Raw genomic sequence first — 25,347 nt, 5'->3', positions numbered from 1 at the left:
TGTCCTATATAATTTTTAGTAGTTAATTCAAGGTTTTTAATATTGTGCTCACTTAAAAATGGTAGGAACATTGTTAAAAATTGTAAATCTTAGTGGTATAAAATAAAGTCCAGTGTATTTAAAGAGTTATAAAGTACCGAAGGTATTATAATTATATAAGTGAATAATCTGACAATTTCTCTGCATAAAATGTGTAGATCAGCATTCAATAGCAGTCTGTTTCTTCTTCTTCAGAAGTTCTTAAGTGCCTTAACTGAAGTCCTTCACACCACAATTCTTTTTAATGAAGATATTTTTAAAATGCTACTCCTTTTATTGCTTCAATAGTTATGTCAATTCTAACATATATCTATATTAAACATAGAACTATCAAGTTTTGAATTATTATCATCTATAAATGTTCAATAAATTATTTATTCATTCATGATAATAGGGCTTTTTTTTTTTTAGTAGGAAGTTGGAGAGGTGTGAGAAAGACAGAAAGATGAGGAGGAAGCTGGGCTGAGAGCCATCGCAGTCAGTATCAGTGATGCAGCTTGAGCTAGATTGCAGCCATTCAAGTACCATCTGCCTGCTTCGGCCGAAATGATTAAACAGCTAATGGGCTCATGCCCTTGTTTCTTCTATTCTTGCTGTCAATTGTAGCAAACTGTAGTATGCAGCCTTTTTCCCATCTGGCAACTTTTTTGAAGTGACTCTAACTGCTGAGGGATTGCTAACTGAACTGAATGCTTCAAGAAAGCCAATTTATTCAGCTGGTTGCAAAGCCTTTGACCTTAATGGTGGGACTTGGCAAATCAAGGCATACACGTATGGTTTAGGGTTCTGTCAAGAACTGTGAAAATGCTCTGTAAGCCATAGATCCTCCCGAAAAGGACTAGTTTGTAGTTTAAACATTAGTCTTTTTTTTTTCCCAGAGGCCAATGAGGCTAGTTAATTAAGCCTGAGGGGTTATGAACTGTTGGCAGTTAATAAGTCATAAAATTCCTCCATAAAACAGGATGCAAGATTCCATCACTGAAGCAAAGAGTACAAAGCGCCGGTGTATAAATATCTAATTGTACCGAAGGACTGGCCTTTCTCAGTGACTGCTCATCTGGAGTCTCCAGGGCATGCTCGCTGTGGTTTCCTGATTTTTAGAAGCCAGTTTTTAAAAAAATGAGAGCATTAAAGGGTAATTTGCCTGAAAGTTCAGGAAGTAAAGGGGGTGGTGTTGAAGTAGCCTGAAAGGGAGAGAGAGAAAGACAGGGTGAGAAGACTAAAAAATGAGGAGGGTAGGGTAGGAAGAGAGGGAACCAGAAATCAGAAGAGCTGTCTCCAGAGTCAGATGTGACGGTATTTGTCATCTGTTTTCTTTTCCCTGTAGGATGTTCACCATGGAAACGGTACACAGCAGGCCTTTTATGCTGACCCCAGCATCCTGTACATTTCACTCCATCGCTATGATGAAGGGAACTTTTTCCCTGGCAGCGGAGCCCCGAATGAGGTTCGGTTTATTTCTTTAGAGCCCTGCTTTTACTTGTATCTCGCAGGTAATTGCATTGCGTGATTACCCCTAATTTTCTTGTCCTTTGCTGGTGTTTTAAATTACACCAGATTACCCACTTGTCCCACAGGACCAAGAACCAGCACAGAACAAGTGCATAACCCAGAGCGCTGGTTGTCAAAGCAGAGTCGAGTTGATTTGACGCCCTGTTTGATGTCTACGTCAAGAGCTCACATGTGCTTGTTTCTCCTGCCTTTTGTTTCTTCCATTTTTCCCCTTCCCTAGCCACAGTGGTGTGTTTTTCTCTCCCCAGGTTGGAATAGGTCTGGGAGAAGGCTACAACATAAACATTGCCTGGACAGGTGGCCTTGACCCGCCTATGGGAGATGTTGAATACTTGGAAGCCTTCAGGTTGGTACTTCCTTCTCTCTGAAAGTGTCCTGTTAGGAAGCACCAAATGTGAAAGACAACTGTGGATTACTAGGGTAAAGACTCGCTACAAAGCCACGTGGAGATGTCTGTAAGAAAATAAGATTTATCAAGACCTCGTTGTGTTTATACATGTATATTGGCCAGTGACCAAGGGGTGTTTCCCTCCCACTCCAAAGGGGGTGGTGTATTTGTTATTCATGGACTTTGTCTGCAAACTTCTACCCATTATAATAGATGAAGTAATTTAAAATAGACATTCACATAGTAAATGCTTTGAGAAGACCTTTAGTGTCTATTAACTTTGTACAGTAAGCATTTGCCAAACAAAAATCCATTGAAATTCTCAGTTCAGTGCATTGGCTTAGACTATCCCATGTGATAGCAAAAGACTTTTGTATGTTTCCAACTCACATAAAAATATTAGCCAATTATTTGTTTTCAGATTATCTAGGAGTAAGTTCTGTCACTTGTGTTTTTACTAAGCAAAGACCTTAACAGTTAATTCAAACAAGAAAAACGAGAAAGTAAAATCTTGTATTCTGGCTCTCTCTCATGGTCTGTTTCACTGTCTCTGTTTCTCTGCCCCACCCCATCCCCATTTCTTTCCCCCTCTGTGAAATATTTGGAGCATTTATTTTCTAGAACTAAAGAAAAATAAAAATAAAAACAGGGTCTTTGTATAGATCTGTTTAAGGAGAAATCTCGTTTGATCTCCATGTGAACCTCAGCTTGCAAGATTGCAGGAGATTTAGCCCACTGGAGACGCATACATATTCATAGTCTTGAAATTTATAAATCCCCAAGAAGAGAAGTCATCATCAGTATTATATCTGAGCAAAGGAGAATTAGAGGGAAGGTTTTAGGAAACCATAGACTGGTGGGTTTCCAAGTTTATCTGTGTCATGTATTCTTCATTTTCTTATTGCAAGGTCACATCTCATTAGAAAAGAGGTCCAAAGAACTGATAGAAAAGCAGCTACTTATAAAATAACAGTGATTGACTTGGTATTTGAGATACAAGGGAAATTTCTACCCATATTCTAGATGTATATATTGGGGAAAAATATACAGAAAGGTAGTGTCTGCAATCCTTAGAGAAACAAAAACAGAGAAAATGTTATGTACTCTAAACTTAGGCTGTATGTGGAGAAAGTTTTGCTTTAATTAGCAGCAAGTTTAAAATATTATTTAAAAATAATTAACATCTTAAAGGAAGTCTGAGGACTTTGTAGATTTTTAATATTGTTATATGTAATACATATAAAGTTAATGTGGTTTCAGGACACAGATGGCATTATCAACACTGTGTAGAAGTGACTCTCACATGCACAGTGGTGAACAACAAATTACGTTCTACTCCTATTTGCACTCATCTCAAAACACAACTGGTAGATGAATTTGTTTCCTTTGAACATAATTTTATTTAATAATACATAAACTGGTAGTAATTGCACTTTATTATTCTGTGGTGGAAATATTAAATGAATCGGGATGGGCATGTTTGTTTGGTTGGTTTGTAGACAAATTATATTAGAAAAATGTTATGAACCCCCAGGTTCATTCAATGTTACTTTCGTTTAATTACAGAAGTGGCCTTACATACACTGCAGGAATTAAAAATGTGGTGTGTAATATTCATAGTTATTTAAGGAACATATTTTAAACTATAATAATCCTATTGATTGAAAACTTTATCATGGTTATGTTTTAATGTGTATGCCTGGAAATATTTGTGAATTCGTCATGAATGAGTAAAGAAAGTAAACAATTCATTCAAAAAGTATTTCTTAAGTGCGCTGTACACCAAGAAATGTGGTGTTTGGAATTCAGAACTCTCTTATTATCAGGCATTATTAAAGAAGTGATGTATATTTATTGTAGAGCCCAACATGGCTTAGGCAGGGAGGGACAAGTCTGAAAGGTCAAGTAAAAGTATGAACTACTGTTTAGCCTGTTAAGTGTGAGTAGAAGTTTGTTAGAGGACAAAGGAATTTGTCTGTGTGTGGATGAAGGTAGATGCATACCAGGCAGAGTGAAAAGACTGAATGGTGTGGGGGCATGAGATGGTCTGTCATTGTTACCTGAAGGGCAGGAAGGGACCTTGGAAGAAGGGGACCTCGCCATAATTCATAAAGCCTTTGACCATGCTCCATGTGTTTGCTTGACTGTCTATTAAGAGGTGTGGGCTTGCTGGAGGAGGTTTCACTCATGGTGAGCTTTGAAGCTTCAAAGGGCTCACACCATTTTCACTTAGCTCTCTTCGCTTCCTGCTTGTAGATCAATATGTGAACTCTCACCTGTTCATGCCACCGTAGTTTTGCTCTGCCATTATGATCTCTACCCCACTGAAACTGTACATTCAAGTCAACTCTTTTATAAGTTACCTTAGTCATAATATTTTACCACAGAAATAAAAAAGTAACTAAGACAGAAGTTGGTCCATCCTTGCTGGGGCAGGCATGACCTTGAAGTTTTCTGGATGAATGTGGAAGACTTGAATAGTTCTGACTAGAAAAGTAGTTGGATGCTGTACACAGGGATTGATGGGAATCCTATTATGTGACAGGTATTCTCTGGCCTAGGAAATGAGGCAATTTAAACCAATTAAATATATAGACAGGATTACTGGGGGCAGCTATTGGAAAAATTCAGATACCAAGGAATGGGGTCAGGGAAGTTTCCATGCAGACCAAGAGACAGAGAAGTGGATAGAAAGAAAGAACGCTTGCACAGGAAGAGGAGGGGTGGTGGGGAAAGGAGAGAGACAGAGACAGAGACACAGAGAGACAGACACAGGGAGAAGAGAGGAAAGAGCTTCTGTGGGAGGGGACCTGGGCTTGGGCTGGAAAGTTCAGTGTAGAGGGCAGGGTATGGCAGCCACGCCCTGTAACAAGTAGGGACTGAAGGATGCTGGGAGAACCTGGAGGCCAGATCTGCTTTGATAGTTTAAACAGGCAACTCAGCCTGCTAGTTTGAAACCCGACATTAAGAGCCTGGAAGACTGAGGTGAGAAGTATGTGGATTGGGGAGGCCCAGCACCAGAGGGAATGAAGGACTTCAACAGCTGTTTGCCCAGAGAGTGAAGGATGTTAAGTGCACTGCCCTAAGAATTAGCCTGGCCTTAAATTAAAAAGTAATGAACTAATTTCTTTGGCAGAGATATCTAGACAGCCTAATATCGACTCAGTCACATGGTATTTAGTGATCACTCCTTTGCAGCTCTACAGTGAAAATGAGCAGGTGGGACAAAAGGAAACACCAGTATAGTTGGGAGAGAAAAGGAGAACTGAGGGATGTAATGGTGGAGCCAAGCCTTGGGCTGAAAGAAGGAGATTAGGGAGAAGTCTATACAAAGTGGAATAAAGGGAGGATGGGTGCCTAAGGCCAATACCCCTCCCAGCTAAGCTTTCAGCTTGCAAAAGGAAAAGATCCAAGACTTTGTCTGTCCCTAAAATGCACACCTAAGAAAATCTTTTACAAATGTGAATCAAAGGGGCCAGGCTCCATCTGCAGACCAGCCTGGTAGCATCTTCTATGCGGCTGTGGCTGTGGCTGTGGCAGTCATAAAAGATACACCAGTTGCAGAGTCTTCCTCCACAGTTCAGGAGCCTCTGACACCAGGCAGTGTATTGCAGGCAAGTCCCTAAATGAGAGTCTGAGAGAGCAAGAAGCTCTGAGAGGCCATTACATGAAGCTGTGAAAGTGAGGCCTAGGATGTGTTGGAGACTCCAAGAAGTTGGAAGTGTCAGGGTCACGTGATATCTACAGGGCAGAGCAGAATACAAGAAACAGAAATAGCCTAAAAGAAATGTGTTTCAGGCAGTAAACATGAAGGGCAGAATGATCTAAGTCCTTTGACAATGGACGTGGAGCTATGGGATTTGGTTTTTGCTTTAAAGTTTTGTTCTTGTTTTCAGCAGTATTTCCTCACTATGCCCAATTCCTTCTTACTGAAATGATAATGTCTATTATGTGCCATTGTATACTAGAAGTATGTAACTTGTTTTCTGATGTAAAGGAGTAGCAAGAAATTGCATTGCGTTTCAGAAAAAAAAAATTGTACTCTGGGTATAAACACTGTTAAGACTGAAAGCTATGAAGATTTGAACTTGGACTGGATGCGGCTTTCATTATGATATGGCCATAGGCCTATGCAGGCCAGGGAATGGAATATGGTTGTTTGAATGGGAATGGCTGCTCTGTGGTTGATGTCTGCTTTGGGAGGATTGGATGGTGTGTCCTTGCTAGAGGAAGCATGTCACTTCACTAGGGGGTGGGTGTGGAGGTTTTAAAAGACTTATTCCTGTTGAGTTAGCTCTCTTGTCCTTCTACTTGTGGATCAATATGTGAACTCTTGGCTGCTCCTGCTACCAAGAATGTGTTACATCTTTATAGATTCTAACCTTCTGAAACTATAAGCCCATTAAATGCTTTCTTTTATAAGTTGCCATTAACCAGAGCAATAGAAAAGTAACTAAAACACTGTCTATCATCTATCAATCTATTGCCTATCTATCTACTTACATTCTATCTATCACTATCCATTGGCATTTATAAATGTTGCAATTGGTCAGATGAACTCCAGAAATAATAATAATAATAATAATAATAATAATAATAATAATAATAATAATAATAATAGTGGTAGTAGTAGTATGCCACATACACATGTAACAATATTACACATATATAATGCTACCATATAGTATAACTCATGTAGTAACAAGTATTATTACATCTATATGTGCCATGCATGTATCTTCATGTTTACACATGTGTGGGTACAAGTCTGTGCATGTGTGCTATTACATGTTAAGGCCAGAAGCTGACTGACAACAGGTATCTTGATCATGAGCCTCTCCACTTTATTTACTGAGGCAGAGGTTTTTGTGAGACAAGGAACTTAACAGATTATCTTATTTAGCTGCACAGATTGCTCTGAGGTTGTCCTGTTTCTGCCTCCTTAGTGACATGAGGTCCACCATATTTGCTTGGCTTTTCATGTTTACTGTGTACCTCATTTTAAAAATGAAATAGCTAAATAATTACAGATGATTTGTTATTTGTTGCAAACAGTTATCACTTACCTCTGAAATGATTGAAGAGTAATACTCTGGTTTTTATAAAAGTTTTAGAAACACTTAATAATATTAAATATAATTTCAACTAAGATATGTTTCCAATGATACCATGTATAAGCCTATTAAGGCTATTTACAAGGTAGTCTTATACAACAAGTTCTAGGTTAGACACTTGATAAGAATTAGGAGTAACAAGCCAAGCATGGTGGTGCAGGCCTTTAATCCCAGCACTCGGGAGGCAGAGGTTTACAGGTCTCTGTGAGTTCAAGGCCAGCACGGTCTATAGAAGGAATTCCAGGACAGCCAGGGATACACAGATAAATCTTGTCTCAACAAAACAAAACAAAACAAAACAAACAACAGCAATGTATTACAGTTCTGAGTACAAGTCCCAGTACCACTAGCCAGAAAGGCCATGGTCTGAACTTACTTTGCTTTAACCTCTAAACCTGTCTTGTTTTACCACATTGCTAATTTCTTATGTCCTAAACTACTAAGGAGTGATTCTGTATTATTGCCAAAATGTAAGGCTTTTATGTGCCCTTTGTCACCCAACCTACCAGAAATCTTGACTGTGTGGCAAATAGTTCATCTATAATACTAGTTGACTGGCTCAGAGCAGAGAAAAGGTGAGGCTTGTAAGAGGAAAACCAGAAGACTTGGGTTTAAATGAGCCCAAAGAAGCTTGAAAAGGCTGCCTGTAACTTTGAACATCCGTTTTCCTGCTCATAGAATGCTAGATGTCTTTTTTTTCCCCTCAGGAGCTATCAGGGTGCCTGCTGAATACTGCCTTTTCAGTAATTTATCGTTTGATCAGTGACCCTAAATCCTTTACCCTGCACCAGGCCTATTGTTTTTTAATTGTCTAATTCTTCATGAGTGATTATCATTAAAGTGACTATTTATATACTTCAATTGTTATTGTTTGTTTTTAGTGGGCTAATGCAGTCTATATTTTAAACTTCCAGTTATATTTAATGAGGAAAACAACTCCATGTAGTTTCTTTCCATGTAACAATTTTCAGTGCAGAAGGAAGGGAGTGGCAGAACTTGGAATCTTGCCTATTTTTAAAATTTTTTTTTATTTTTTACATATACATTTATATTATTACACATACATAAAATAAACTACATAAGGCAAGAAGAATCATGAAATAATCATGAATTATATTAAGCTACATTCATAGTGTTTTGGCTATTTGTATTTGGCAACCTTGAAGAAAACACCCTTCCTATCTTGGTGAGTCTAAAGCTCTGAATGTAAATCAATATTTATCATATCTCGTCATTATCAACTTAAAAATCTATTTAGACCTAAGAACATCATAACCACTAAACAACTAAGCTTAATTGTGAAACTAAACTATCTGGTCTTCAACCCCATCAGAGACTTGAGAAGGAGTAAAATTAATTACCTGAGCATACAGAAAGTGTAGATTAGCAGCTTCCCGAATGAGAAGATGACAGAGTCAGTTTGCTGCCTGAACAGTCACCCAAAACTCTATAATGTTGGAGCATCATCTTCAGCCTTCTAGCTCAGCATATCTGACAGGCATATTTTTGAGGCAGGAGCTTTTGAGGACTTGTTTATCCTGTCTTGGAAGAGTTTGGCAGTCTATCCAAGCTTACCTGTTTATAGGCAGAATTCTGTCAGTAGCAAAAGGACATTTTGCCTAGTGGCTGGTTTGCCACATTTGAAGCCATCTCCAAAAGGAGGTTCTTTGATGCTCATCATCTTCTTTGAGGTAGGCTGGGTGTTGGCCGGAAGTTATCCTGTCTTATTGTCAGAGAATCCTTAAAACAATAAAAACATCTTTATATGCCGTATTCCGTAGGACTCTGAGGTTTTTGAAGACCTTATCTAACTATTTTACTTTATCTATAGAAACATATCTGTTGCACCTAGGATATATATTCTTGTGATAAAAATAGACTAGTAATTGACATGACCATGAGTCAACAACTGACAATTAACTTGTGTAATTTGCTATTCTAAACAGCCTGCAATAGCACTTTCAAAGTATTGGAGATAAACTTTGTATTCTACTTGAGTTGTATGGGTAAATATCTCATATTAGAGTAGAAATATATATAATGTGTGTGAATAATCTTAAATTTAAATTTTATACCAATCTATCAAAATTAAACTTATTTTGGATCAATTTACAAAATTCTATGCCAATGAATTAAAAATAACCTTGTGAGCAACAATTAATGCCTCAAGTTGAGGAGTAGACTAACTCAATAATCTACTTTTTATCCTATCATCCCTATATATTTCTTAATTCCTTCCTCTTTCTTTTCAACCCCTATCTCCAAACTTAAGAAAGAAAGATAAAGGAAAAGAGAGACATCCCTGAGGCTAACCTCATTTCTCTCTGAATATGACCAATAGTAACTTATAACCAACTCCCAATGAAAATAAATGTCAATAGCCCAAGAAAGCAACCAATAACCTAGCCAACCCCCTTAAGAGAAATGGGTGCCATTCTCTTAAGGTTTCTTATGGTTGATTTAGGATGAAAAATATCTTTGTAAGGGCCCAATAAAATTGTGGAAAATTGTTAAACAAGCTAGGAATAGCATTTGTGGTCCAGTTTCTATTTGAGAAATTCTAGGCTTAATAGAAGTCCTGCATGTGACAATCTGAACTGCTGGACCAATTAGGATAGGAAGCTTTCTTTGAAGCCGTCCTGGGGGATGTCCTATTCTGATGGAGAACAGCAACTGAAGCACTTGGTGCTGGAACATGAAGGATGTAGAAAGTCAACATCCAGCATGCCGAGAGCAATGAATCCAGTCAGGTCTGATCCAGCTTCAATGTCCAGTTCTTTTGTTCTGATAACATATAATTTCTCACAAGTGTTATACAGTCCTAAAATTATAAATGTATGAGGTGTGCAGGGTGCACAGAACATTTAAGGCTAGTTCTCTGCTCTTTGTATGAGCAGAAGAAAAACATCTGTAAATCTTCATTCATACCATAGGAAGAATGGCATCTAATCCTAAATCACAGGGATTCTGTAACCAATAAGAAGCATTTGGTATGCATAGACGTTCATGTCTCAGCCAGTCTCAGAGCTATTCACGTGTAGTGGGATTAACAATATAAATTGCCTGCTTATTCTGCAGTTCAAATTCTTTACATCCCAATTGTGGCCCCTCCCTCATCCCCTGTCCCTCCCTACCCTAGTCCTCAGAAAGGGGAGAACTCTTCTCCTAATATCTGACCTCAACTTTGGAAATCAGTCTGGCACTTTCTCAGAAAATTGAGAATGGTTCTACCTTAAAATCAATCTATACCACTCCTGGGCATATACACAAAAGATGTTCCATCATACAACAAGAACATTTGTGCAACTATGTTCATAGGAGCTTCATTCGTAATAGCCAGAATCTGGAAACTACCTAGATGTCCCTCAACCAAAGAATGGATGAAGAAACCGTGGCACATTTATGCAATGGAATACTATTCAGCTATTAAAAACAAGGAAATCTTGAATTTGCAGGCAAATGGATGGAACTGGAAATGATTATCCTAAGTGAGGTAACCCAGACCTAGAAAGACATGCAGGGTATATACTCACTTATAAGTGGATATTAGCCCAAAATAAATGTCCCCTGAGAGACTCCACCCAGTATGGGGTTGAGACAGATACTAAGACTGGAAGCTGGACTCTGGACAGAGTGCTGAGAGTTATAGGGAAGAGTGGGAGGATGGAAAGTCCAGGAGGGAGCAGGAGCTCCACAGGGAGACCACGAAGGCCTGCAGATCTGAGCACAGTGCTGGGGGCGGGGCGGCTTGCACAAACTGATGAACCAGTCAAGGACAATGCATGCAGAGAACCAAGACCCCTGTTCAGATTTAGCCAATGGACTGCATGGGGGTGCTGCTGAACCTCTGACATGTATTCGGGTGCCCACAATTTGATCATTGCCTCTTGGCAAGATGGCCAAGTGGGCACATGGTGGAGGGGGAGGCAGGCTAACTTGATGAGACTTAATGGGCTGCTGCCAGAGGTCTAGGGGAGGGGAATAGACAGAAGAGGGAGGGAGTGTGGGAATGAGATGGGGATAACAATCAGGAGGTAATGTGAATAAATCATAATAGATAAAATAGACATTTAAAAATCTGGGTGGAGGAGGAGTTGCTGCAATGACTGATGGACCAACCAAGGACCATGCATGATGAAGACCTAGACCCTCTACTCAGATGTAGTAGATAGGCAGCACTATATCCTTGTGGATCCCACAATATGGGGAGTAGTGGCTACTTCTGACATGGACTCTACCTTCCCAATGTTGATCACCTCCCCTTGGGTGGGCAGCTTTGCCAGGCCACAGAGAAAGAGGATACAGGTTGTCCAGATGAGACTTGATGGGCTGAGGTCAGAATCTTGCCTATTTTAGTGAATTAATGGGTGACAATTCTTATGCAGCCTTTTAAATTTTTATTTTTTTTTTATTTTTGAGATTATAGTATAATTGCATCATCTCTCCTTAATTCTCTTTTCCCTCCAAAGCTTCTCATATATCTTCCCTGGTCTCTTTCAAACTGTGGCCTCTTTTTTTCATTAATTGTTGTTATATTCATATATGTAAATGTATATGCATATGTATTTCTAAATATAACCTGCTCAATCTGTATACTGTTACTCACACACATATTTACACGATTTACCGTTTAGTATTGGATAACCAATCGGTGTGCCGCTTCCTGGAGAAGACCGTTTCCCCCATTATCAACATTTCTTGGTTTCCTATTGTGTAGGGCTTAGGTGTTATGAATTTTCTCCATCCACTTTTGTATGTCCACTAGTGACATCCTTGCTAAGATGATGTTTGAACAGTCATGTTGGTGAGACTTTGCGGATGTAGCTTCTGACATTCCTAGAAGACACATTCTCACAGAAAATTCTCTTTTCCTATGACACTTAAAAATCTTTCTACCCCCTCTTCTACAATGTCCCTTGAGCCTTAGTGAGGAAATGTTTTGTAGATGTATCTATTCAGACTAGGCAATACAGCTCTTCATTTTGATTAGTTGTAGTTATCTATTGTGGACTCCATCTACTGCAAAGAGAAGTGTCCTTCATGTGTGATGATATGTGATAATGACTTTTAGAACATAGTTTGGAGTTATGCTGGTTTAACAAAGTGGTGGCTGTAAGTTCTCCTCCATATGCATGATTTCACTAGCCCTGTAGAGTTGGCTAGGTTTCCATTATTAGTCATGGTTTCCATCTTTTTGAGCAGGTCATAGGTCTAATTAGAGAGCTGTTGGCTGCCACCAAGCTATGTGCACCCCTACTGCACCCTTAGGTTAGCATGCCATGCTGGTCATTGATGTGGTTCATAGGCATCACAGTTAGGTAGGACTAGTGGTTGCCTCCCTCCTTTGGAAGCTTGCATGGTACCTTCTGATACTATGAAAGTACTCAGGGAGGGGGCATTCAGGTCAGTTCTGGCTCACAGGCCTCTGGGTCCTGTTTCTGACGAGCATGATATTTTCAGCAATAGGGACTTACCTTTTACCTCTGGGGTCAACCAAAGGCAATAGCAATAGGCTGTATGGTTTTGGAGTTCCTTGAAAAGCCTTGATCAACAGCTCAAAAGAGAGCTTCTCATGTCTGGCATTAGATTTCTATTATGTGATCTTCGGCTCTTGGAGGGAGCATTGTTAGCCCCAGTGGAAAAAGTTCATTTAAAAATATGTATACATATATTTTTCATGTTAAAGGTTTTTTAAATTTCCATGTTAAGAATTTTTATGGCTTTTTCGAACACCCATATTGTTATGTTACCTCCTTTTGAATTTACCTCTGTCTCCCCACCTCCATATGATACACATCCATGGACTTAATAGTAAATGTACAGTACTTGAAAAAAAGTATACAGAGCATTTTTAGAGATTTTTTTCTTGTCTCATTCTCTAAACAGTAAATCATGTATAGGTTTATATTATATTAGGTATTATAAGTAATGCAAGAGTGTTTAAAGGAATATAGGCAGAATTAGGCATGTGGCTTAGTGGAGGAGTGCTTGTCTATCATGTTAAAACCAAAGTTTGATCCCTGCCACCATAAAGTTTATTGATTGATTAATTTAAAGTATTTAGGCAAACAAACAAAGGTGTTACACAAATATCACACTGTTTTATAAAAAGGACCTAGAAGACCTAAGCTTCTGCAAATTTTAGATTCTATAGGGATTAAGCACCTATAGATTCAGAGTGAAGACCACGTGAGGCCCTGAAATGAGCCCATTTGGCATATGAAGGAGCAATGGTCTGCTTTGTGGAAACACATCTTAATTTTAAGAACTAATTGCTAAACAGAGAATTCTCAACAGAGGAATATCAAATGGCTGAGAAACACTTAAAGAAATGCTCAACCTCCTTAGTCATCAGGGAAATGCAAATCAAAACAACTCTGAGATTCCATCTTACATCCATCAGAATGGCTAAGATCAATAATTCAAGTGACACCACATGCTGGCAAAGATGTGGGGAGAGAGGAACACTCCTTCATTGCTGGTGGGAATGCAAACTAGTACAGCCACTTTGGAAATCTATCAGGTGCTATCTCAGAAAAATGGGAATAGGGCTTCCTCAAGACCCAGCTATTCCACTCCTTGGAATATACCCAGAAGATGCTCCAGCACACAACAAGAAACTTTGCTCAACCATGTTCATAGCAGCCTTATTCATAATAGCCAGAACATGGAAACAGCCTAAGTGTCCATCAGTAGAAGAATGGATAAAGAAACTGTGGTACATATACACTATGGAATACTACTCAGCTATTAAAAACAAGGAATTCCTGAAATTTGTGGATAAATGGATTGAGCTAGAAATGATCATAATGAGTGAGTTAACCCAGAAGCAGAAAGAATCAGATGGTATATACTCACTTATATCTGCATACTAGCCAAAGGGGCATGTCCCACGAAAGCCTTCACTTACCAGGAAACTGGGACAGAGGGGAGGACATCCTATTGGGACTCTAGATGAGAGAAGCATGGGAGAATAGCAAAGTAGAAGGATCCAGAGGGTCCTAGAAAGCTACAAGTAGAACATTATGATAGGCAGATTTGGGCCCAGGGGTCCCGCTCGAACTAAGACACCAACCAAGGACAATACAGGCGGTAAACTTTAAACCCCTACTCAGATCTAGCCAATGGTCAGAACATTCTCCACAGTTGAGTGGAGAGTGGGATATGACTTTCTCACGTACTCTGGTGCCTCACATTTGACCATGTCCCCTGGATGGGGAGACCTGGTGGCACTCAGGGGAAGGACAGCAGGTTACCAAGAAGAGACTTGATACCCTATGAGCATATACCGGGGGAGGTAATCCTCCTCAGGAACAGTCATAGGGGAGGGGAATAATGGGAAAATGGGGGGAGGGAAGAATGGGAGGATACAAGGGATGGGATAGCCATTGAGATGTAACAAGAATAAATTAATAAAAAAATAAAAATTAAAAAAAAGAACTAATTGCCAAGTTAATGTGTTATATTTTGCGCTATTTTGATGAGTATTTGCCATTGAAGAGCCTTTTCAGAAGACAAAGGTCTGTAACATGAAGAAGACAGAGAAAGTCATCTCAAGGCAAAACCAACTCAGAATAATTGAATTTAACTGAGGATTTACAGTGTGCTGAGAGGGATCTTTGAGAGTAATCTCTAGGAAATAAAAACTAGTTTCTAAATCATGGTAGTATCATTGTAAACATCATTTTGCCTCCTTTCATTGACTTATGAAGTACCTGTTTCATCTAAAATGTGATGGGCTTCATGTTGTAGACTTTGTTAAAAATCTTTGGCCATCTAACCAACTAAAGATGTCAGAAGGGTAGCTTCTTGCTTCTTATTTAAAGCTTTCAGGTCACTTGAGGGGATGAGAGTAATTCCATAGCCTGTTATCTCTTCCTTATGATTTCAGTTCATAATTATTTGCTTACTTTATAAACAAATTTAAACTCACTCTTGTAAAGCTGCAGTACACATAATGAGCACATACCTGGTCTGCTCTCAGATCATCATTCAAGCTCCCAATTCTGTCTCTGAGACAAGGTCTTCCAAATAGAACTAATGTCTGCCCACGATTCCTCCACTGATTATGAGAATGAAATAGAGTTTTACTTTCACATTCTTAACACATACATACTTCTGACAACTATTAAACAATGTTCTGCCTCATGTGAATGTTTTAACCACAGACCAACAGCAGATCATTTTGAGCAAGACACATAAATTAGTACGTCTTATTTTCTCTCATTGTTATTTTATCAAACACATCATCATTTTATAATTAGCTTTAGAAGACCATTTCTAGAATCCCTTGTTATGTTCACAAAGTTTATTTTCTTCTAAGAAATTAAATAAGACCGTACATAATACTTAAATGCTTAGTTTCCCCACTTTGGTAAGGACAACTAAGTAAATATTGTTCTAGGGATATTGTTCTTGTTTTAATATAATTTAGAGTTGGATTGAATAGAAAACAATACCAGTGGGACAAGAAGAATATAACGATAATAATAGCTATATAGAGTGTGTGTTGAGTTTATATAGAGTGTGTGTTAAGGTTATATAGAGCAGCTGTTTGTTTTCAAAATCCTTGGGACTTTGAAAAATGCTATTGTTTTCCAAGTGAAGATAGCAAGCTTGCTAAATGTGTCTAGGTTTATTGATGTCACGGAGCTCTAAATGATGATCAGCATTTTTCTGGCAATGCTATCAGAGGTCATTTTTGAGACTGTACTTCTTTGCCTCAGGTGATAAACTATGGTTCCTCTGACTATGGTACAGGTAGCAAAAAAAAAAAAAAAAAAAAAAAAAAAAGTGATTTGTTTGTCAAATGCATAGGCAGCTAAACAGGTAACAATAGCAATATTTTAAAATTGAAAAGTATCTTTTATATTTTTACTTCCTCTATCTCAAATATCTCTAAGAGGGTTCTCCCTGTCTCCATTTGATATCATGAGAGAGTCTATCAAATCAATCCCAGCCCACATGACCTTCATTTTTTCTAATCACAAGGCTTTTATTTACAATGGAATTTAAAAGTTTTTGTAAAACAAACTAGTTCATTTCATATACGTAGTTAGATTGTTAAATAATGGGCATATGACAAGACTTAAAACACGTTAAATATTAGTAGAATATAGAATGATAAATGAGCTTTTAGATCCAATTTTGAAAGAAAAATGATATGTTGTCATTTGAAGATCAATCTCAAAACTGTTAAAAGATTTGGGGGTCTTATTTTGTTTCTGAGAGCTGTGGTCGATGATACCCAGTCTTGGAATGGATACTCCGTCTTCAGTCACAAATAAATACATTATGCTTATGATGGTGCATTCTTCCTCAAGGATACCCAAGACATTTTAGGAATGAGGATACAATTTCAAGAAACAATTTGCCAATATGAAATACTGTACATATCAAGTTGGCCTTGCTACTTTCTTTCCCAGACTATTTATCATAGCTTACAAATCAAGCCCACATTTTCCCTTTCTGAAAGACTTGGCTAATAAATACGATGTGGGCCTCAAATCTGAACTTGTCAGTCAATCCTGGGAACAAAGCAGTAATGACTTTCATCTATTAATATTTTATTTCAATAAAAAGCAATGTGTATAAATTTATGACTATTGTGAGTTATGGCTTTATTCATTGTCCATACTCTGATCTCTATACTCATAATGTTGAGCTATTTTAAAGAATTTGATAAAAACTGGTCACAAAATAGCCACAAGAATAAATTTTAGAAGGTTGTCAGTTCTATCTGCTCTTTTGCTCTGGTAATAAACATAAGAGCATTTTTCTCATCTGTGCAACATATTGTACCAATTTTCATCAAAAAATTACAATTTCTATAGGTGTGCGTCTCTAGATACCCTTAGAATTTCTGCACTTTGACCCCGAGAGAAAATTGATCTTATGCACACCTGTCTTCCTCGGGAAGCTTGCAAACTTGATTTTTTGAGCTGAGCATCAAAGAGATATGATATTATTAGACAATATGGAGTTCAAGTTAACAGAGTCCAGAAAATATCTTGATGTCCTGAAGTTTGAAATGAGTGGTGTCTTCAGTTGACAACGTCATAAAGAAATTTGAATGCAATAATTTACTTTTAAAATTTATTTTAAAGGGTCAGATAAACTATTAAACTTTTAAGAAAATATTTTTTTGCCCTAAATGAATTCTAAAGCCTAAAATTTCCAGGAATTTGTACGGTAATTAAATCATTTCCAAATAATAAGGGGTAATTAAAAGGATGGCTATACTTAACTACCATGTTTCTTTAGTAGTTTTTTCTAATATAGGTCTGTTGTATTCTTGGCAATGACCTATTTGACTTTTAAGATGAAAAAGTTACAAGCCCTCACCTTGCACAAAACCCTCCCAGTGTATTTGGAGATCTTTGAGATATGAAGACATTAAATCCAGTCTACAAATCATCATTGTGAAGTTTTTCAGGCTGAAAATAGCAGATCCGTTGGACTCTTGGTTTAAAAGATTTCACTGTTATGCAGTTATTTGTGATATAACCAGGATGAAAGATACATTACATATATTGGAGAAATTATGAGGTTTCATTGTTGTTTTATTTTGTTCCCTCCCCCCCCCCCAGAGTTCTATTTAGTACTTGAAGGTTTTTACTGCATTTAGAGGCAAGGGAAAGCTCTGGCCCAAACAAAACTCACTCACCCTACCCCTCAACAACAGCTCGCAGAGCTCAATGGCTTTGGATCTTAGTGCTGTTTTTTGGTTTGCTGTTTTTTTTTTTTTTTTTTTTTTTTTTTTTTTTTTTTTTTTTTTTTTTTTAACTAAAAAGAAACAAAAAACAAAAAACCAAAACAAAAAAACTACTTTTCACATTCCATGATTTTTACATCTAAAGTTTGCCAAAAACTAGATTTACTGAGATGATAACTAATGTGGGAAAAATAGACCATTTCAATATACCGTGAATATAAATTTGTAGTCCTTTTGTGAGAACTAAATAAATATTATGATTTACAATGGGGAATGTACTTATTGACTTTCTCCAGCGGAGAAATCATACTTATGAAAACACGGCTTTTCCAAAAGTCTGAAGGGCAGGCTTGAGGCTCACAGATGACGTAGAGGCAGCACCTTCAGGGACAGTTGCAATGTATGCAGGGCACCAAACACCTGCATGTGGGGCTTGGCCTTCCATCTTTTATTCCCATGATTTGATGTCATGTGGATGAAACTTGCAAATCAACATCTGTTCTCATTTATGTAGGTATTTAAACTCCTCTGGCACTCCTCTGGAAGGCAAAGGCTTATCCTTGTATCTGGTAGAAATCTGCCCATCTTTCTTGTGGGCACAGCAGAACTGGGTGCTGGCTGTCTAAATGCATTCTGAAGAACAGAGTGATGTAAAGCCGCATGGAGGACCCTGTGCTTATGAACTTCAGAAGAAAGATGGTAAAAAGCATTCTTACCATAGTAGCTCATATTTCATAATACAGGAACCACGGGGAGAGATTAATGATCGAGTCTGCTTGAAGCTCAGCAGAATTTTAAATCTATCCACATCTCAAATTGAGGATATTTTACTTTTAAAAATGCATCCATATACTATCCTCTCCATTAAAGGGATATATGTTATTGTACTTAAAATCAAAATGTTTATTTCCTTAGGATGTGAAGTTTTGGCTGGCTCACAGCTTCATAAAATAATAGCAATATTGAAGTTCCTGATGTGGACTGAGTCTCAGAAACAAATGAGCATTTTTTTTTTAAATGAAAAAGGAGCCAAAGGCAAACAAATGTGGTTTATTCAAAACTTGAAGTGGGATAAAATAGGCAAGAGTTAAAAAGTATGTTCTCTCTTTTGTTCTTTCAGTTTTAGACACTGTCCTTGAGATACTATGCTGCTCCACTATACTGCCAGCCACACTTTAGACAAGCCTGTACCCACTCCAGACACACTTGCTACATCAACTCTTTGTATATTCAGAAATTCTAAGTACATGAAAATGCCACTTCAGAAATGCAATTCCTTTCCAGCAAGTATAATTACACTCCATGTCCCAGCAGGTGAAAGAGCAGGGGTGAATTCTGTTGGCGCCTTTAAATGGCACATTAATACCCAAACAATTGACAGAACTAAAATATGACGAAGTCACCGTAACATATTCCATTTGGCTGAATTTTTTGAAGATATAAAACCAAACAGTTATATATGTAATCCAATGAAAATATTTAATTACTATGAAGGTTTAGCTTCTTAACTTGCAGTAACGCTTTTGATATCTTGTCTTTGTTGTAGACAAGAGATAATATGAAAGACCGGGCATGATCAGCAGCCGTGAGAAGCTATGATGTAGAGAAGGGATTATGCCATTGTCAAGAGCAAACACAAAATCCCAGATCAAGAAGGACTCACGTGACCCAACTTAAAAATTTCTTCCTTCATAATCTTTTGAGAAACATATTGTTTCTCATAAAATGCCCACGTGCTCTCCTCGGGAAGGTCTTCTGACTGGAACTAAACCACAAGGCTGCCCCCTGGTGCTTTATGTATTGTTTAATTGTTTGCCTTTGGTGAATGTTTTTATTAAAAGCCTATTATTTAGAGTAAGACCAAAGTGTCATTTTAAGAACAACAGAGGCAGAACTCTGTTCAGCGTAATAGTTCCTTTTCATGGCTGTGTTTAATGCACACTGGACGCAGCTAATGAGCTGGAACTTCTTCTTGTAATACTTCAAAAAGAACAAAAAACAACAACAAACAAAACTCTGCATTTTTATTTTCCTCCAATAAAAGGTGACTGGATTTGGCTGGAAGAGCCATGAGTGGGTATGGCTGTGCCCTGGCCAGGAGGCAAGAACAGTGTCTGTCTGTGTTCATCTGTTCTGTCTGCCTTTGTTCCTGGAGTTTTTGTTTCCAGTCACATACAGTTTGATGCACATGGCCCTAGGATCATGGGAGGCTAGGGAGTATGTGAGCTTCTTGGAGTGTTTACAAGGCCCATTTGTGTTCTAGTGTGCACCTGAGCGGGAAGGACAGGCCCTTATGTCTTCTGACTCTTCGTAGTCTGATTGCCTGGAAACTGTTCAGCTCAGATTTTCCCCAGCATACATTAGGCCTGGGAAGCATTTTGAATTCAGTGACTCTAATAATTAAAGTACTTCTCTCTGAATATTTTCTTTCTTGAAGCTTCACTGCCACATTGCTCACTCAAGAATTTCTAAGGATTTGACTCTGGAGAAAGTTCAGTTGTCTCCACCAGGTCCTCACAGACAGCAAGCAAGAGTCTTTTTCTGTGTTTAGTTGTCTTCTTCCAAAGCTAACCTGGGACTATGACCCAGCCTCCAGCAAAAAAATGTAAAGCCGAAGTACCTTGATACAATTTCTAGGACCCAAATGATCTCATTAAGTTCTGACTCCAGATATCAAGGAGACATTTGAGGAAATATGATTATTGACAAAATGTAAGCCTGTTATACACTATATCACTTCAAAAGGAGAAAGGCCATTAGGACATAATTACATCAGAAACAGTATACACATTGGGCTGGTTTATAAACTGTCACTTTCAGAAGTACGAAGACGTATAAAAGTTTCCAAAGGTCCCATTATGACCCTATTTCCAACAGTATTCTCTGACAAACTAAATAAATTACTGCATGTATTGGACCTTTGAGGCTTGGGGCAAAGAATGGAAAAATTATTTACAAAAGCTTGAAAATATTTAATCACTAGAGGCAGGGGGCAACGGTGTTTTAATTAGCAGGTCCTCGGGCCATTGGCTGACTGGAGGCTTTCTCAAACAACCACACAAATGCACTGAATAGCTGTTTGCCAGCCTTAGGGTCAGGCCTGAGATGAAACAGATAAGATAATTGGCTCTAATGAAATCCAGAAGGCCTTGGCTTTCTTGTTTGAGCTTGGATTTGAAAAGTGCGTGTGGAAGTGAGGCTTAATTCAAACCAGAACTGAGCTAGGCCCGTTTCTCAGTGACTTTGATATTGTTTGAAGTTCTAAAAGTGTTCGCCACACCACTAGCCTGCTGGGCTGGGCCTCCCTGGTACCCTTAATTACTAAGCTTTATTGCTGACTTTACTACACAGGAAAGGGGCCATTATATGTTCCATCAACATCAGCTCTTCTCAGATTGGAGGAAAGGGCAGGGTTAAAGGCCACTGTAGGAAGGCAGCAACTTCACTTTGAGGTAGCCAGATCATTTACCAGTGTTAAATTTCAGTGTTATGAACATACATTCCTCACAACACAGAAGCCCAATTTCCATTTTTTTTAAGCAAATGATTACTTCTCTAAACATTTTTGCTGTGCCTCTTCCCACTCCCCCACTAGAGAGAAAATTTATATTTAGGGGTTAAAGTGATTGCACCCTGTATATTGAAAAAAAAACATAAAACCAAAACCCGACAATGCCTCCCAATTAATCACCACACCAGTGGAGCTGGTAGGATTCTACAATAAGGAGGATTATTATTAATGCACCTTTGAAGTAGAAATGAGTGAGGAACCCTCCTGTGCTGGGAGAGTTATCCTGACACCCTGAGGAATAAAGACCCGTCAGGAGAGCCTACCAAATTAAGCCCTCACTTCCAGAATCTCTCACAAAGTGATTACACAAAATGGAGCGCTCCCACTCCAGTTGGAAGCCAAATCATGGAACTGTGGAAGTCTCCTTTTAAGGGTCAGCTGAATAGGGATTCCATGCTCTCCAGTCTTGTGGTTGCTCCTCTTGTAGTCCAAGATAGATTATCCATCAGAGTGAGTAAAGAGTTATTCGATTCTTAGCTCTCTCAGAGGTCTTTGCTCGTGTTAGGAAAACTAGAGGACGTGCGGTGCCCAGCCATTTCCTGCCCTATTTCATCCTGCCTTTGACTAGCAAATTCATGAGCGGTATCGGCAGACTTAGGTATTTATGAAAAAGATAATCCTTTTTGCATTATTTAATTAAACCTGAGTAAAGTGTTCTAGTCATGTGCATGATCCTGTGGACGACTGGTCTCTCTTCCCGAGTATTCTGTGTCCAGGTTGTACAGGGCAGGAGCTCTGCAAGAAGACAGTGTGTAGCTGACCCTAAGTAAGTACTAACTAGCCAGAGAGAACAGCATTAGGAAGACAGAAGTAAGACCTACTCTCTTCTTGGAGAAATGAAAGTGAAGCTTCACATCATTTTTCCAATCATGAACGTGATATCATCTTGGATCATAAAAAGGAAGAGCCATAGTGTCCTCAGCTCACTTGAGATACTAACTTATTTCTTATTAGGTACTCTCATACTCTGAATGTTTGTGTCCCCCACCATTTATACGTCAAGCCCTAAAACCCAGTGTGGTGGTACTTGAAGATGGGGCTTTTGAATGGTGGTTCTAAGGATGAGGCCATACACCGATTCCAACTACGGTAGAGAGCTTATTCTGTCACTCACACACCAAGGAAAGGCCCTGGAAGTGCACGTTTACAAGCCATGAAGAGGGTCCTAAGCAGATCCAGCCGTCCTAAGCATGCCAGTTCCACATTCTTGCTTTCAGGAATCTAAGAAAGTAAATTGTTAATATTAAAATCACTTGGGCAACAGGTTTCTGTTGTTGCTGTTGTTATTTAAGACGTCATCCTAGGCAGAATAAGAGGTACACAAAAGACTCTGCAAGACTGAGTAGGCCACTAACAACTGTAATCTAATGTGTCATGAAAATGTTTTCCAAACTGTACTTGCTAAACACCAAATTTAAGGGATATTAGTAAGTTTTTCTTCACAGTTAAAAATCTCTTTTTAAACATATAGATCAATGGAAAAACTTTCATGAATTATTTCCTCAAATTATTTGATAAGTCGGCTTCCAGATGCTGTCATCTTTCCCTTGAAAGTACCTATAAATGAATTTGAAACTAACATTGCAGCACACTCAACATTGCTTAACTTCCTGATAGCTACGTGGGAACATGGTAGATATTTTGAACAGTTCATCATTAATTCAATAAACATAAGAGTAAGTTAATCTACATGTCAAACTCTTAGCAGCTAGTGAAAAATAAGTGTAAGGAGACTGGGGACATGTGCTACATTACCACATGAGCTGAGCATTTGAGAGACAGTGCTCTGTGGATGATCTCTCCATGGCCTGCAGGCAGCATCTAAGTAGTTCCTAGATAATATGCCCTCACAATAATAAAGGAATAAGGAGAAACAAAATGAACAAGTGAAGAAGAAGAACTGGTCCGATTTCTGTGAAATCACTATGAAATCACTCAGTGAATTTTTTTTAGGGTAAAGTTACTGCCACTCAAAATTATATCAGCAAACTGATGTACCAACCAAAGACGACGCATGCAGTACAGCTACAACCCCTACCCAGTTCTAGCCAATGGACTCCACATTTTCCACAATTGTGAGGAGAGCAGGGACTGACTTGGACATGAACTCTGGTGCCCCCTATTTGACTACTTCCCCTTGGTGGAGAGATCTGGTGACACTCAGAGGAAGAGTAAGGCCACCAGGAAGAGACCTGATAGGCTGTGATCTTATAGTGGGAGAGGAGGTCCCCTTCTGTCACAGACCTAGGGGAGGGGAATAGGATGAAAGAGGGAGAAAGGGGTAACTGGAAGACACAAGCGATGAGGATAACAATTGAGATGTAATCTGAATAAATTACTTAAATAAAAATAAAAAAACAAAATTATATAAAATTGGTGATATTTTGCAGTCTCTTTGTATATTTAATTTCATCTTAAATATAGACACATATCTCCCATGCATATTTTAAAGCAGATACAGTACATTAAAATGCGGATAGAGTCTTTTTAAAGCTTTTATAATTAACAACTGATTACAGTGTGAACATAAAATTGGTTTTATACGTACGTCCATTTATGAATTTACAGAGTTTTAAAGCTTCACTTTTTTTTGTTTTATGATAACATTTTGTTGAGGGGGAAAAAGTGGTTTGTCTGTGTGCCAATGAGAAGAGAGTGTCAAGTCACCCTTGCCTTGTGACTATTCTGCATGAAACAAGCCAAACACATGATGAGACTATAGCTCTGAGAAGCCATTACTTTCCCCATTCAGAAAAGAACACAGCTTTGGTGGTAGATCCTCTGGGTGCAGTGGAGTCTCTGTGGCCTTTTATTCTCAAAGATAGTATTTCTAGGTATACAGATGTTCTGAGCTCTATTAAACCACAGCTGGGGTTGTCACATATTTATTCAAAAGAGATTATGACTATCAAAGCACCAAGTCAGCAGAATTCCCTGGTGCTTCCTCAAAGCAGAGCCATGTAACTTATGCCAAAGTGCTCACACTGATGAGATGGAATCATGACTAGTGGGTGTTTGTCACATCTTAGGATTAAACGGAAAAAAAAAAAAAAAAAAAAAAAAAAAAAGCCTTTCTCCCGAATAGCACAACAAATACAGGTTTCTTTGGCTGCATATTACTCTACCGGAACTTGTGATGTGGCTGCAAGGTGCACGGCTTGTGTCATGCCGACTCCTGGGCTTCTTGTTCTGCTAAACAAACCTGATCATGGAAAGAAAAGATTTTTTTCCTGTAATAAAATCCATAGAAATATTTCTTCTGTGAACCCTTAATGGACTGTTCTGAACTAAACATACATAGAAAGTGTGTTTCTCCTGAAAGTATCAATACCTTTGTATCTCTGACCATTTATCCATCCTGAACACCCTTAGGGTTTTTTTCTCAGTGTCATTTTTAATGTAATAATTTATTCAATTACATCCCAATTGTTATCCCGTCACTTGTATCTTCCTGTTCCCCCCTCCCTCCCTCTTTCACGCTATTCCTCTCCCCCAGGCCTATGACAGAAGGGGACCTCCTCCCCCACCATATGATCCCAGCTTATCAGGTCTCATCCAAATAGCCTGCTTCCCCTTCCTCTGAGTGCCACCAGGCCTCCTCACCAAGGGGAAGTGGTCAAATAGGGGGCCCCAGAGTTCAGGTTGGAGTCAGTCCCATTCTCCACACAACTGTGGAGAATGTGGTGTCCATTGACTAGATCTGATTAGGGGATCTAAGTTTACTGCATGCATTGTCCTTGGTTGGCACAGTAGTTTGTGCAGGCCTTCCTGGGTCTGAACCAAAAAGCCCAGATTAGCTAAAACAATGATATTCAATAAAAGATCCTCCAGAGAAATCTCCATCCCTAGTCTCAAGCTGTACTACAAGAAGACCACCTTTAGGTTTTGGAAAAGATACTTACCAAATTCATATGGAAATTAATGTCATGATGAAAGCAGATGTCTCAGTGTGCCCTCTTCATTAATTCAAAAGAGAAAACGGGGGCATCCCTCTCTCCAACTCTTGAGG

The 25,347-nt window shown here is 38.6% G+C and overlaps 1 protein-coding gene across 1 annotated transcript in view; it reads left to right on the top strand.

Moving 5' to 3' along the window:
* Hdac9 (histone deacetylase 9) overlaps nt 1-25,347 on the top strand; it is a 792,898-nt gene that overhangs the window by 619,899 nt on the left and 147,652 nt on the right. Inside the window, exons 20-21 of the mRNA XM_051144941.1 lie at nt 1,367-1,486; nt 1,800-1,897. Coding sequence (XP_051000898.1) covers nt 1,367-1,486; nt 1,800-1,897 — 218 coding nt within the window. The remainder of the gene's footprint in view (nt 1-1,366; nt 1,487-1,799; nt 1,898-25,347) is intronic.

The sequence above is a fragment of the Acomys russatus genome, chromosome 1, assembly GCF_903995435.1.
Source record: "Acomys russatus chromosome 1, mAcoRus1.1, whole genome shotgun sequence".
NCBI lineage: Eukaryota > Metazoa > Chordata > Mammalia > Rodentia > Muridae > Acomys > Acomys russatus.
Note: the sequence above shows the minus strand (reverse complement) of the source record. Positions and strands in the feature narration are given on the sequence as shown.